Genomic DNA, 15674 nt, shown 5'->3' with positions numbered 1-15674 from the left:
ATGCTGCAGGTTTTTCCTCCCAAGGTGGAGAACCTTGCATTTTTTGGTGTTAAACACCATCAGGTTCTCATCTGCCCAGTTCATGAGCCTGTCAAGATCTGCCTGGATCACCCTCTTGTCCTCAGGTGTGGATGCTTTACCCCAGAGTTTAGTGTCGTCGGCGAACTTGGCCTGCCCACTTCTGACACCAATGTCTACATCACTGATGAAGATGTTAAATAATATAGGCCCCAGGACAAAGCATTGTGGGACCCCACTGGTCACAGGGCACCACAACGATTGACATCTGTCAACCACCACCCTCTGGGTCCTGCCATGGAGCCAATTCCCCAGCCAGCGGATCATGGTGAGGTTGAGGCTGCAGTTAGCCAGTTTTGCCAAGAGGTGATCATGGGCTAACAGATTGAAGGCTTTTTTAAAGTCAAGGTATACAACATCAATCTCTTCCCCCTCCTCAAGGTGATAGGTCACCTAGTCATAGAAGGAAATGAGATTGGTCAAGCAAGACCCACCCACAACAAAACCATGCTGGGTATCCCTCAGGATATTGCCGCCAGTTAGTCTGTTAAGGATGGCCTCTTTGATAAACTTTTCCAAGACCTTCCCCAGGATAGAGGTCAGGCTAATGGGCCTGTTGTTTGCAGGATCTACTTTCCTCCCTTTCTTGAAGCTAGGCAGCACATTGGCCCTCTTCCAATCTTCAGGCACTTCACCAGATCACCAAGAGTTCTCAAAGATCCGTGCCAGGGGCTGAACTATGATGCTTGCCAGCTCCTTGAGTACCCTTGGCTGTAAACAGTCAGGGCCAGCTGACTTTAAGGTATCCAGCTTGTTAAGGTGTTCCTTCACAGGGTCAGCACTGATGGAGGGTAAGGAATCTCCCTCACCCAGGCTTCCCTGACCCACAGTGGGCAGGGTCATCCCATGGAACTGGTGAAAAACTGACACAAAGTACCCATTTAGGAAGTTGGCTTTTTGATGGGAATCAGTTGTCAGTTGTCCCATCTGGTTTAGCAGGTGTCCAATGTTTCCTTTGCTTTTCCTCCGGCTCCCCACATATCTAAAAAGGACTTTGTAGGATATTTGTAGCTAGCTGGAGTTCCATCACAGCCTTGGCTTTCCTGGTTTGCTCCCTGCAGGTCTGGACCAGAGCAGAGTATTCCTCCTTGGTGGTGGTTCCAATTCTCCATCCTTTATAGGTCTTCCTTTTAAGACGTAGGAGGTCTGCTAGTTCTCTGGAGAGCCAAGGGGGCTGCCTTTTTTGCTGCCTTTCCTTCGAGACAGGATAGACTTTGCTTGCTTATCTAGGATTGCTCCCTTGAAAGCAACCACCAATCCTGAACTTCCCTCCCCTTTAGGTTGTGGCCCTTTAGGGCCTCACTGACAAGCCTCCTTAGCTTGTCAAAGTCAGCTTTCCTGAAGTTGAGGACTTCTGTGTTACTGACTGACTTGCCAGCTTTATGGTGAATGGTGAAGGTGATCAGCTCATGGTCACTGTCACTCAGCTTCCCTTTGATCATTAGGTCGCTGATTAGGTCGTCCCCGGTTGCCAGTACCAGGTCAGGCAGTGTTTTACTTCTGATCGGCCTGTAAACTTCCTGCATCCAGTAGAGGTCATCCACCCATGAGAGAAAGCTTTGCGACCACTCAGATTTTGCTGAGTGATCTTCCCACAAGATGTCCAGGTAGTTGAAGTCTCCCATGACAGCCATACACTGGGAATGCGCAGCCTCAGCCAATTCCCTGGCAAATTCCTGGTCAGGGTCTTGACCCTGGGTAGGGGGTCTGTAGTAGACTTCCACCATAGTATCCCCTGTGCTGTGTTCCCCATGGATTTTAATCCAGAGGGTCTCAAGTCTTCCACTATGGGTGTCAGTGTTGGCTTGCAGGGATGCGTAGCTTTCCTTGACATAGAGAGTTACATCTCCTCCCCTTTTGTCCGCTTGTTCCCTCCTATACAGGGTATAGTTATCTATACCTGTGGCCCAGTCATGGGTGGAGTTCCACCAGGTCTCCGCTATCCCTGTGACATCATAATTATTTGCATTTAGCAGGAGGGCAAGTTCCTTCTGTTTGTTCCCCAAGCTCCTGGCATTTGTGTATAGACAGGCAAGTGTCCCCTGGGGGGCCGTAGCCTTGCCTACAGTTCATTCCAGGCCTGGGGCAGGGGTGGGTTCCCTTTAGGGCCTTGGCCTTGGCCTGCTGGCTTTGCAAGGGTTGCTGAGTGGGCCAGCAGTAGCAGTAGTCTCCCCATCCCACGACAGGCTTAGTTTAAAGCCTGGTGGAGCAGGTCAGCCAGTCTGGCTGAGAAGAGCCTCCTCCACAGCAGAGAGAAGTGGAGGCTGTCCCTTCCCAGCAGCTCACTGCCTCTCTCAACAAAGAGAGGACTGTGGTCATGGAAGCCGAAGACTTCTCGATGACACCAGCGCCACAGCCTTTGGTTCACTCCCTCCTTAGCTCATAGCCCGAAACTGGGAGGATCGAAGAAAACACCACCTGTGCCCCAAGACCCTTTAGCCCAGCTCCCAAATCCCTGTAGTGCCTCATGACCCGGCTGGGAGTGCTCCAAGCCATGTCATTGGTACCCACATGGATGAGGAGCATAGGGTAGGTTCTCGAGTCAGTGGGCTGGAGGAGTTTAGGGATCTTCTCCACAGTGTCTTGGATACGGGCTTCTGGGAAGCAGCAAACTTCCTGGGCTAAGGGGTCAGGTTGGTAGATTACCCCCTCAGTTCCCCTCAGGATAGAGTCAAAACACTTTGTGTTTTGTCTTGGGGAGAGTGGGGGCAGTAGCTACAGTAGTGCCTGTGTTGCCTGTGGGAGCTGGCAACTCAGCAGGCTCTGCTGGGACTTCAAGAGGTTTGTACCTGTTTCAAAGCTCTAGCAGGGCAGGGGCCTTGGTGAGGTGGGTCTTGGGGTCCTTGACCACCTTGGTCCAAGCCCTGGGCTTGACAGTGAGGGAGGTCCTCGAGTCCTCCTTTGTCCTGGAAGGAGACCGTGGTCTACCCTCCGTTTCCCCGGGGAGAAGGGCCTGGCAGTAGGAGTCTATCTCCTGCTCGCATTCCCTGATGGCGCCCAGTCTCTTGATTGTGGCCTGGAGCTCCTCCAGCTGGCATGCCAGAGACCCCAGAAGGGAGCAGACTCCACAAGGGAGGTGGCCATGCTCCTGGGCCCCAGAGCCTGAAAAAGCGACAGGCATGGATCATGGAGTAGATCCTCAAGGAATCTGTTGTAAAATACCAAAAGGAGAACAAGGTGATCAGAAATTATTCACCAAGATAGTCATGCCTAATTACTCTGATTTCCTTCTGTGATAATATGTCAGTCTCTGTGGATGAGAAGAGAGCAGTAGATATGATATAACTTGATTTTAGGAAGGCTGTTGATAGTCTCCCACACCATTCTCACTGGTAGGATCATCATGCTCAACAAGTACTTATCACTGGTTCAATGTCTAGTTTGAAGGAGGTATCAAGTGGGGCTCCTTGGGGATCTGTCCTGGGCCTGGTGTTATTCAATGTCTGCATTAATGATTTAGATGATGGGATTGAGTGTCCACTTATCAATTTTGTAGGTGGCACCGAGTTGGGTAGAGCTGTAGACATTTTGGAGGGCAGAGCTAGGATCCAGAATAACCTGGGTAGACTAAAAAAGTGGTCTGCAGTTAGTCGTATAGATTCAAAAAAGACAAATGCAAAGCTCTGCACTTGGGACAAAATAATTATATGCACAGATAGACTGGGGAGTGACTGGCTAGGCTGCAGTACTGCAGGGGTTACAGTGGACCACAAGCTGAATATGAGCCAAAAGTATGCTCTTGTTCCAAAAAAAAAAAGCCAACACTATGTTAGGTTGTATTAACAAGGAGTGTCACTTGCAAATAAAAAGAACTGATGCTTCTACTTCATTCAAGACTGGTGAGGCCTCCCCTGGAGTACTGTGTCCAGGTTTAGGCATACACTTCAAGAAGGATGTAGATAGTTTGGAAAGAGTCCAGTACAGAGCAAGAAAAATAATGAGGAGCCTGGGAGACAAGATTTATGAGGAAAGGCTGAAAGAGCTTGGGTTATTTAGTCCAGAAAGGGGGATTTCATTACAGTCTTCAAATATGTGAAGGATGATTGCAAAGAGGATGGAGATAGGCCAGGACTGTCTAACTTGTGGCCTATGGACTGCACCTAGCCCACAAATGTTAAAGTCCAGCCTGCAAGTTCCGGCCTATGATTGTCCCTATTGCTTCTGTTTCTGCAGTGGCAGCCAGGGTTTTCAGGACATGAGATCATGGGTGGAGGTGGCCCAGTCAGCTCACTGCTTAGGTGGTGGAAGGAAGTCTTGGGTTGGGCTGCCCAGTAAGTGAGTGGAGGATTGGGCTTGCATTACTCGCATGACAGTCATGGCTTGTGCTGCTTGCATGGCATGGGGTCTGAATGTGGTGATGGTGCTGTGCGCCTGCATGGCATGCAACTCCTGTGGGTCATGACCAGTGCTGCTTGCAACTCCCTGTTCTTTTGAAGTTAGACAGCCCTGAGATAGACTATTCTCTGTGGCCATAGGGGACAGGACTAAAAGCATTGGCCTCCAGAAGCATCAGAGGAAATTTCGGTTTGAGATTAGGATGAAAATTTGCTTTGAGACAGGATGAAATTCTGGTCAAGCGCTGGGACAGGCTACCTAGAGAAGTTACAGAATCTCCATCTGCAAACATGTTCGAAAGTAAGTTAGATAGACGCATGGCTGGGGTGGCTTAGTCAGAGCGGATCCTGTCTTGAGCAGGGGGCTGGACTAGATGACCTCACAAGGTCTCTTCCAGCCCTACTTTCTTATGATCCCACAATCCTATGCCTGTTTTAAGACCAAACGTCCTTCCGATATGCCATGTTTATTTAAATAAGTCTTGACTGATCTTAACTAGGAGGGTCATATGAAAAAGGAAGTTCAAAGATAAAGACAAGAGAGAATGGATGAGCGCTTTCTTGTACAGTACATAAATCTGTTAAGCAGGAGTATGCTCAATAAGCTATTGAAGTCCATTTACATCTTTCAAGTTGCAAATGATAAGCAGATTCATTATAGTTAAATGGAAATTATACGACAAAGAATACATTACACTTAATTTGTATGCAGCAAAATGAAGCATCTGAGATTTGTAACAGTTATCGTATCAGTCTCGTTCTGTATCACTAGAAGGAGATTTATCAGGAAATACTTCACTTCACATTATAGAATTTGTTCTCTTTTTAAGAAGAAAAGAATATTCCAGTATTTTTGTGCTTTCCAAGGTATGAAGCTACTTTGAGAATTAATCATGAAAATAAAATCTAGTGTGATTTGTTTGTTTATTTTCTCTTTTGCAAAATGAATAGATGTCTCTTTGGGCATATATTCTTTTCATGTCTTGCTCAAAGGTCACTGCTGTAATAAGATGCAATTGAGTAAGTTCAGAATGTGGTCCAGTAATTTTTCCATTTGTGCTGATTTCCGAATTCAACGTCTCCTATTCTAACAAAGCATGACCAATAACTAAGGCTCCAATGGCAACTTGGAGAATAATGCTGATGCCTTTTTTTTGCCCAACTTCGTGCCTCTGCTGTCATGGGACCATAGAAGGCTCCATCCCCTTCAATTTGATTATTAATCTTTGTGTGTTTGTGTGCATGCCTAAAGTAAACCTTGTTGTTAATATGCATAATTACTGATCTGATTATGACGTTAACAATTATCCATACAAACTGTTTTCTTTGTCTGAAGATTTTTTTGTTTAGCTGTTTGATTTTGCTGTCCAGGCTGTTATAGAGTTGGAGACATGATTTTAAGTTAAGATCAGTGTTCTTTTCAGACTATACCTAAAACTTTCTGTGGTACTGTACAATATTCATGTAGGATTTGAAGTAATTAATTATGGAATAACATGGGGAGCAATTGTGTGGCAGCATTCTTAACAAAATGCATATAAATATATAATTCAGTATTCATAAAAAAAATGGCATAGGATGTTTTTACATAATAGTGCCTTCTGCTTCCTTCATGTTGCTGTAATATGGGATTTAAGTACCAGTCTCCTCTGTATATATGTGCATATATAAAACAACAAAGAGTTATAGGTAGAGTAGGAACAGAATATTGTCCCTTTTATTGGGAAGGGCAGTCTTTTTTTTTTTACCACTTACCCTTTCAACTGTCCCAACCACTATCTTGGTGAAGCTTTCTTTTAAAATATCATTGATTATCCTGTCTGTAGCTGTTGTCTAGTGTGGGATTCACAGGAAACCAAAAGAGAAAGTAAACAAGAAAAAGTTTAATACACATGAATGTTTATATATTAGTGTAAGAAAATTCCTTTCTTACAGGTGGGGAGTAGTACGTGGCCACTGCTGACTGACCAAACTGAGTAGCTATTCAGGGAGTCTGTAAGGGCTAAGCAGGAGTCCATGAATCACCTCATCTCTGCTTTGAACCTGCAGACTGAGGGCATTCTTGGTGCTTTCCCCTTCACCTAGCTTTTTAACCCACAAGTGGGACAGTCCACTGGTCCCTGGGGGCACGTGCTGTCACCAGGTTTCCCATTACACAGGGACCCCCTGTGGAAACAAGCTGGAGTAGGCACCTCCCAGCCCACAGAGGAGTAGACCCCATGTCCTGAACACTGCTGCCTGGGGACACATCACATGCTGTGGCCACACAGGGCCTGTGGAGCATTCACAGGGGAGTAATGGGTTTCATGAGAAATTTTAGGGTTACTACTTTTTAACGTTGCACTTGTTTACTTGATTACTTTTATTTTCTTGTTTATCCTTTTAACATTTCTGTTGTCCTGTTTAATAAAAGTTCTGTCTACTGTCAGAATTTTGGCTATGGCATTTAAAACAAAAACTGGGAGGGAAGAGCTGTTCACAGACAGCTGGAAGTGTTCCTCCTTCCCTGTCTGTATGTCTTCCTCCTCTCTTGCACCAGGAACTGGCATTGGTTTTGGGGAGGGGTGTCTTTAACAAACACTGCATGGTTTTTAACCATCATTGCATTGTGTTGTGTTTGTGTCCCACTTTAGTTGGGCAATGATTGATACCATTTAAGCTTAATACTCTCTTAACTCCTCAGCTGTCCCCCTGCCAAAAAAACACAGTAGTGATACTGCTAAAGAGGGATAGAAATCTAGTATGCCTGGTTTCCTGACCAGAGCTTGAGATGAGCTATCTCATCACCTACTTCTCCCACTAAAGCCCAAAAGCTTAGCACCCAGCTGGACATTTAAATTCCTCAATCTAAGCTCTCATTATCTCCCTCTCCTCCCCCACTACATCCATGGAAGCATGGTTCTGCACTTGGCTGAACATTTACCACCACAGCCCCCACCAACATGTCCAACCCATGCCACTGCTCCCTGTCCACAATGGAGGTGAGCATACAAGGGCATGAGTAGGGTTGGCAGTGTTTAATCAGGTCCTACATCATCCTACAATTCATCACCTTCAGCCCAGAGACAGCAAATGTAGTCAGCTAGCATGTCTCAAACAAGTGTCAGGTGAGTGGCCTTCATTCAAGAATTTGCAGGCATAACACCTCTAGGAGCTGGGGGGCTCACCTCCAAGAGCAGGGTCTCAGACCAAAATTCCCCCTTGGCCTCACAGATGTTGTGTGGCATGCATGCAGAGACCATGGACTTAGGTACATTGTTTTCTCTGGCATCCATACATGTCCTCTGGTATCTCCAGCAAGCCTTGCTCAGCAGCTGCAGGATGCAGCATGCTTCCCACCATCTCAAGGCTTGCTGGTCATCCAAGGATCCAGTGAACAGCCTCATCAGCTGCTGGTGCAGTGGATAGGCTGTGTCCCCGATTAGTAGTGGGAATACAGTCTTTCCCTCAACCTGGGTGTGAAGGAGTCCAGGGACAATGTGTCTGTTTCAACAGTTCTGGGTGGAAAGGAGCTTCTAAATATCCGGGAGTCTTGCACCTTTCTCAGTGGCCACTGTCCACAACTGCCAAGAAGTAACCCTTCTGCTTGTTGAATTCCTGAACATGGTGCTCAAGGAGAAGGAGGAAGATGTGTGTGCTGTCCACATCCCCAATGCAATTGGGCAACCTTTGGTTGCCAACCCATCCATAGCCTCCTGTGCAGTGGGAAGGAGTTTGATGTGCAGGCCCATCTTCTGTTGGTTTTCCTCTTGAACTGTCTCTCCAGCCATTGACTAGCCCGTGTTGAAATGGTACCACAGATCAGAGACTGAAATGGCAATGCAATTCTCTATGGATAAGAGGGTGTATGGTTGTTGTCTTGCAAGCTCGGTACAGGTTTCCATTAGGATGTTCTGGGACATGCAGAAGTTCACATGCCACTGATTGTCATCCCAGGTGGCCATGATGATCTGTTCCCAGCAGTTGCTGCTCATGCGCCTGGCCTGGAAATGCTTCTCTGTGGTTTGGAGCCACTCTCATTGACTGGGCACAACGTGCTGACCTGTGAAGATCTTCAAGATTACAGCTGTTGCAGACTAGGATCTGGATGTAGCCATGGACCTTCTTGTGAGGCAGTGGCCTTGGCCCCAAGACTTTGGTCTGCCACTTCTCCAGTAGACCACAGGGGCAGACAGAGATGGCCAGAACGCCCACCTGGGGTGCCTAGGCACACACCTACTCCCTGCCACCGGAGTGGTCAGCCAAGGTCAGCTGAGTCTTCTCCATGGTGGGACAAGGTGCAGCACAACCAATCCCATGACAAAAGTGATGCCTGTTTATAGCCATAGATAGCTAATTCTTCCCCAAATCCCTGTTCTCTGAAGTGGTAGTGAATCTAAAATCATGGGTATATGCTGTACATAAAAGTCATTCCTGGTATTTTTATTTCTTTTGTTACCTTTCACATTCATCGGATATCCACCTTTTTATTTTGTTTTGGGTGAATATATCCAGTCCGTCTCACAAGACCATTAAGTCTTTTAAATACCCTTTTCTTTTTTGAGTGCTTCTTTTCTTAGGTGGTGAGCACAATATTGTGTTTATACACCGATATAACATTACGTAACATTTTATATAACATTCACCATGCTGTTTCCTTTATATCTAAAGTATATTCATATTTTAAACACTACCGCATTTAGTGTAGACTGCTTTGAGCCCTCACCATGGCTCCCCTTGATGATTTGGTTTTTTTTTCCCATGGCAAAACGCACCTTTATCTGAACTATCATAACTAGTAATTTTTCATGATTTACTAACCTCATGTTATACAATTGGTTTCAAATTAACCTCTCACATTGTTCAAGTTAGCTGTTTTCATGCGTTTTTACTTAGCAGGGAGGGCTAATTGGGACATGGGTGCAATGATGGGATCGACTCTTCCTTGCTTATTTTATTTGGGAATTTTTTTGTGGTGTTCTGTAATTTGCTTGACATGGAAAGACTTTTGTGAGGATTGGGTGGGGTTTTTTGTTTGTTTTTACTCCTTACCCTTTTACCTACCCCAGATGCCATATTTTGGTGAAGCTAATTTCCATTTTTCTTGAACATTTAGATTCATGCTCTTGTTCCTCAATATTCTCAGTATGTCACACTTTGACCACCTGTAGTAGCATGCCGGCATTGCTTTGGATTATGCCGTGAAAACCAACTTACTTACTTGCTCCTGCTTTACACATGCAGAGTACTGTAAAAATGTGACTATGCCACTTTTTGGCACATACTTAGTGACACTTTCAGGTTGTCTGTCTTGGTTTTACTTGTCAGCACCTGCTATATCATATTTTTTCAACACTCAATTTATACAGAACAGGAACAAGTATGCAGCAGCATTCCTTAGCTCTGTTTGACATGGTATAGACATGCCCTAAGAAAGACATTGCGTGAACATGTGGCTCTTGTTAGGTTCTGACTGCTGAGCACTCTCCACCAAACTATCTAAACAACTTAGTCTTATGGCAATATAGTCATCTTACAAGAAATATTCATATTTTCTTAATAAAAGCTATGTCTCCTATGGTTGTTCCTTTTGGAGAGTGGACCCAAAAATGGTTACCTTTACAATGCTCAAATTGCCATTGAGATGAATTGTATTTTATTCCCTCTGTGGTGAGATCCAGAAAGATTCCAATTATGGTGGTGGTTTTTTGTTGCTTATCCCCTAGAAGTTGAAGCAAACCTTTTCCGTGAAAATAACTAAGCAAGCATCTTTTGGTACCTGGCTATCATTACTCAAGAAATTTGAACCAGTTATGCAAAGTTGAAATGCTTCTGTGATACCTCACCAAGTGTGTGGATGTACCAGCTGTCATTTTCATGTAGAAGATAATGCTCCTTCTCTACAATGGCTAATATCAGTTTGAGATTTTAGTTTTTGTTCTTGTAAGACTTGTCATTTCTTTTAATGAAAAGGCTATTAAGTGCTATTTATATTGCATAAATTTGAACTTGAAGTGAGAAATTTTTCAAACTATGAAATTGTTTCCGCAGTACCGCGAGGTAGACAAGCTGGCGATAACTTTGTTGAATCATCCATTCTTGCTGCCATCCACCGAGTTGACAGTGCAATTAACTCCACAAGAAGAAATTTGTTTTCACAGTAAGAATGTATTTTATCTTTGCTCACAGAAATCTTTCACATTTTTATTTTGCTTAGCTACTGTTCATTTTTTTAAATTACAAAAAAAGATACTGTAATATGATTGTCAGAATGTGCTTTTTCTTGTAGCTAGGCTGTTGTTTCTTAATAGCAGTCATTATCAGTTCAGTTTTCTGAAAGATTATATTGTTTGACATAGAATAAAATCAGATGATATGCTTTTTACTATTTCACTTTCTTGGCCTCTTGGCTTCTAGGACCATTTATTTGTCATGCGGCTATTTTCTGTGGCCTGCAGCAGTCTTCTAAACAGTAGACTAATCTGGCCTTGGACTCTTTATCAATAGATTAGGCAACCTTCTCCTTACTAAAGAAATAAGGCATGATAGAGATCTCCATTTTTATTTTATCCTTTAGCCATAGCCCTAATCCCTAGAGAACTGAGACAAAGCATTTAGTTTAGTGACCCCCATGCTTCTTCATTGAATGTTGCAAAAGGGAACAAAGTAGTAGACAAGTAGCTTAGGCCGTTTGTAGACGGCACTTTAAGGAGGGCTTAAAGCAGGTTAAATGCCTTTTGCACCACTTTAATGGCATTGCTGTTTGCATATTCAATGGTGTATTGTGAGTTAATTCCAGCTGCTGTGGCACATTCAGTAGCATAATGCTCCTTAAATGACTTTGGGATGCAGCAAATGACTTTGGAGTGCTGCAAAGTCACAGCAACAAAATACCTTTGAGGAATTTTAGTTTCCTACCCTACAGTCACAGAGAGAAGCACCAGGCTCTGTGCGGCCCAGAGGTTCTGCAGGCAGACTGTGCAGGCAGCCCAGCAGCAGCCCGAGAAGGCAGGCTCCACAGAAGGAATTAAAAAAAAAGACAAGTGATCTTTTTTTACGGCCCAAAGCCTGCCTACCTGCCTGAGCTGTGTAGGGGCCTGGTGCTTCTCTCCGTAGCTGTGGCGTTCCCCCAGGACCGCCCAAGCAGGAGGGGGGGAGGAGGAGGTGCCACTGGTGTGGAGGGAAGCACCAGTCCCTTTCCCCCACAGCTCAGGGACTGCTCTGCCCACCAGCAGCTCACTCTCCCTTCCCCACCGCTGGAGAGACAGGTAAGGATCAGGCTCTGACACTGGTGTACAAAACACAGGGTTCTACTTCACTCGAAATTGAAGTGGTGTTTTTAAACCTCCGTTGAAGTGGTGGAGAATTAAACCTCCGTGTTATCTACAAATGGCCTTAGTTGTTAAAAGCTGACACATGTAGAAAAACACCAAAGGGACTGACAGTGCTAAGCATGAGTTAAAGGAGTACCTTTGTTCTCTTGATGTCATCAGAGTCTCATAGTTCTTTTCATGAATTGTTGAAATTCGCAGTATTATGTTCTTTTAACATTTAATTGCAAAAGATAAAAGTAGTTATGTGGTGTTCCAGCATATCTGGGTGTTACAGCATATCCCTCTTGTTCATAGTAGCCAGGAAGTTCTAGTAATTCAGAAGGCAGGGCAGGGTAGCACCTTACAGACCAACTGGTTCAGATGCATAAGCTTTTTTAGGCGACAGTCTACTTTGTCATATGCCATCGGACTTTGTAGGGTGTCACCTATGAAAGCTTGTACCTCTCTAAACTAGTTTGCATCTAAGGTGCTACCCTGCCCTGTTTTCTGCTTGACTTCAGATGGCACAGTTAACTACCTCTCTTTGATTTTATGGTAGACTTCATGCAGTTATGGGTAAATAACTGGCTCCTCCTTTTTTGAGGGGTAACAAATAACTTTACACAAATTTCTTTCTACATGCTTTCCTGCTTACCAAAAAGCAATTAAACAGGTGGTAGGCGGTCTGATGCTTTCTCCTTGAATATACGATGTATGAACAATTTTGTATGAGTTGGATGATGGGGAGAGAATGGAGGTAGGCCATATTTGCAATCGTATCAGTGTAGTAGATCAAAACACAACAGCTTTTTGTTGTGTTAATTGAATTGGCTTTACTTTTATAACCTCTTAATTGGTTTTACTTTTACATTGAATTGGCTTTACTTTTATAACCGCTCAAAAAACACCCTTGTGAAGATGGAATGTTGTGCTTATTACTGTCAAAGGCTTCTACTATCATAAGCCTGAAAGTATTTCTATATTGCAGTCAAACATATGATGGCAGCTCATATAGACTTCATCTAACCTTTGAATACCTTACTCGGGTACTGCTACTAATGTTGCCACAGCAACACAAGCTCAGCAAAGGCTGCTGCATCAGTATTTCTGCTGGACTGAGCCACATGTTGCTGTGGCTACACCTTTAGCATATCCTCAGTGAGCCATTTAAAGCTAGCTCAGAGTATGTCCACATGAGCTACAGAAACACCTTTGTCTATAGTATAGATCATGTATGCTATTCTGCGTTCCTGTACCTTAAGACCTCTATCAGGCTACCTTTATTGCTTTTACTTTCAGTTGTTGAATATTTGCAAAGATATTCTGAAAGTATTTCTGCCCAGTAATTAGTTTTTTATGTATGGGAAAGATGGCCATAAGCAAGAACTGAAGAAAATAACACATGGTAAAGGAGAAAAATGAAATAAAGAGAAAAGGGATGATTTTATTTAACTATCACTCTTTTTCCAGAGCTATTAGTGACTCATTAGCTGCAGCTTGGCTACCTCTGATGCATAAACTTCAACACATGCTCCTTTTGTTTTGCAGGCATCCCCAAAACCCCACTGACCTGTTGACTCAATTCCGCTATCCACGGGATCCTTTCACAATAGAGACTGCAAGAGCAGGGGAGATATTTGAGCAAACTCTTCAGTTGATTCAGGAACATGTTAAACAGGGTCTCAGTGTTGACTTTGATGGAATAGGTGGGTACACGTAAATGCTAGTATCTATTCTGTCTGCATTTTATTGTGGTACCCCACTAGTGAAACTTGCAATGTCATCTTACATTATTATAGTGTTTTTCACCTAGTGTCTCACTGTCTCAGTTTTATATAAAGTATACCGCAGATAAGGTAGACTATTATGTGACTGCTGCTGTTATTGAAGATAGTAGCCATTCTGTGCCGGTCTCACTGTACACATAAATGAAACATTATTTATGTAGTTGAAACTACTGGATAAACTTGGACAGAACAAAGTACCAGAGCTGGAAATTAACCATCATATGTAGCTTAACAGCTTTACATTTTTTGAAAAATGCTTCAGCTACCACAAGTGTTCAGGGTCTTGTTTTCTTGTTCTTAAACATAGCCTTTCCTTTAGTACAATTTCCTTTTTACATTTTAGAACCTGAGTCAGAACTGACTGAACATTGTGTAATGCCATCTTATAAGTTTCTAATTAAAGCTCAGCGATGCAAGGGAGAACTGGGCTAGTGGGATTACCATTATTTAGATGAGAAATTACAGCTTGTATAAATTACAGCTTGAAACAGACCTATGAACTATTATATTAATATATTTACAGTTTTTACACTGTACTGTCCTGTACATAGTACAGGAGAATCAAAAATTGAATTTTCCAATCCTTTTTTAAATATTGCCATAACTTTCTAGTGCAAACTCCTATTCATTTTTCAATAGACTTCCCTCTCTTTTTTTTTTTGTTCTGTTTTACTCTCAATTTTACTATCTTTACTATTAAGACATATTTTCTTTACTAATGTTCAGATCCATCTTCTGTGAGTAAAGAAATATGTCTGTGATAGTTACTATGTCTCAAAAAATGTAGAGCAATTTAGATTGCTACAAAGGTGCATACAGTTTTAATATTCTGTCATTGTTGTATCAGAAATCTGCAATATAAATTCTACCACATTAGTAGAGACTAATAAAAAACTGTGCATGTTTAGAAAACTGACATTTGAATTTTCCAGGCACTATATTTTTTTCTTAACTTGAAGACTCAATTATGTCCAAAATTTCCAACCCATTCGTGCTGGTTAAAAACTGAATATTATAATGTAACTGATTTGTTTCTCAAGAAGATTCTACTTTGCTTTGATTAGTTGCATGATAGCAAATAAAAAAATTGCCACCTTTATTTCTGACATGGTTAGTATCTGAAAGAGAAAATGGCCTGTGGTCAAAAGCTCTTGCCAAACTGAAGTAGGCAAAATTTAAATGCTAGCATAAGTTAGGGAGGTTCCTTTTAATACATATTAGATGTATTTATCAGTATTCTATTTCAAGCATGTTATATGCATCTTGAAAGTCAATGCAATACATTATGTTGGCACATAAACAACAGCATAAACCTCCAAGTTCTGGTGCCTGATTCTGTTATCACAACTTGAGCAGGGTGCAGAGCCAACCCATCCCTACATTTTGTCATTACTTCTAGAACTTTTCCCTTCAAAAAGTATAAGGAAAAATAGTCTCTGTTGTTTTGTATTTCATTTAATTTTAATGTGCCAGCAAATGTAACGAAAGGGATAAAACCCACAATGGAATGAGACTTTCAGAATTACTTAGAAGCTAAATGGATTCCACCTCCTTAAAGGTATATGCTATGTTTGATTTTTAATTTTATTCACTAATGGTTCTGTAGAATATAACAATAGTGGGTTGCAGGTGCATAAATACATTTTCCCATACAAAGTGTTTATGATTGGGCTTCTTTCCTGTAACTGTGTGAAAGTTACAGTACAAGTAATATGCAGGCAGGAATGACATGCTATGTAGTCCCACTTTAACTGCTGTTTGAGTCCTTTGGCTGTAATATTTGTTGTGAACTCCTCCCTCTGGAATTCTGAGTTAAAGACCAGGGCAAAAACAGTGATGTGCAACATTCATTTTCTCTAACATTTATGGTTAAGGTAGTATTTTGTCACATTGCCAGTAGTGCAAGGTCAGCATCATCTTTTTCGGAGCGTATACCGGTCTTTGGATTCTTGTCCATACAAAGGTTGGGGTGTAATTCTCCTACTTATTGATCCCACTCTCGTGGGAAGATCACTCATCAAAATCTGAGCGGTCGCAAAGCTTTCTCTCGTGCGTGGATGACCTCTACCTGACTCAAGAAGTCTGTAGGCCAGCGAGAGGCAAAGCACTGCTCAACCTGGTACTGGCTACGGGGGATGACCTAATCGGCGACCTAGTGATCGATGGGAAGCTGGGTGACAGCG

The 15674-nt window shown here is 43.0% G+C and overlaps 1 protein-coding gene across 3 annotated transcripts in view; it reads left to right on the top strand.

The window, feature by feature from the left end:
* Window positions 1-15674, top strand: part of PXDNL (peroxidasin like) — a 338939-nt gene that overhangs the window by 257750 nt on the left and 65515 nt on the right. For 2 of the 3 annotated variants that reach the window (XM_019547935.1, XM_019547943.1), the window contains exons 15-16: window positions 10443-10551; window positions 13253-13410. The exons of the other annotated variant lie outside the window; for it this stretch is intronic. In XM_019547935.1, coding sequence (XP_019403480.1) covers window positions 10443-10551; window positions 13253-13410 — 267 coding nt within the window. The remainder of the gene's footprint in view (window positions 1-10442; window positions 10552-13252; window positions 13411-15674) is intronic. 3 annotated transcript variants of the gene reach the window in all.

Source organism: Crocodylus porosus, unplaced genomic scaffold, assembly GCF_001723895.1.
Source record: "Crocodylus porosus isolate Cpor-Errol unplaced genomic scaffold, CroPor_comp1, whole genome shotgun sequence".
In the NCBI taxonomy this organism is placed as follows: Eukaryota; Metazoa; Chordata; order Crocodylia; family Crocodylidae; genus Crocodylus; species Crocodylus porosus.
Note: the sequence above shows the minus strand (reverse complement) of the source record. Positions and strands in the feature narration are given on the sequence as shown.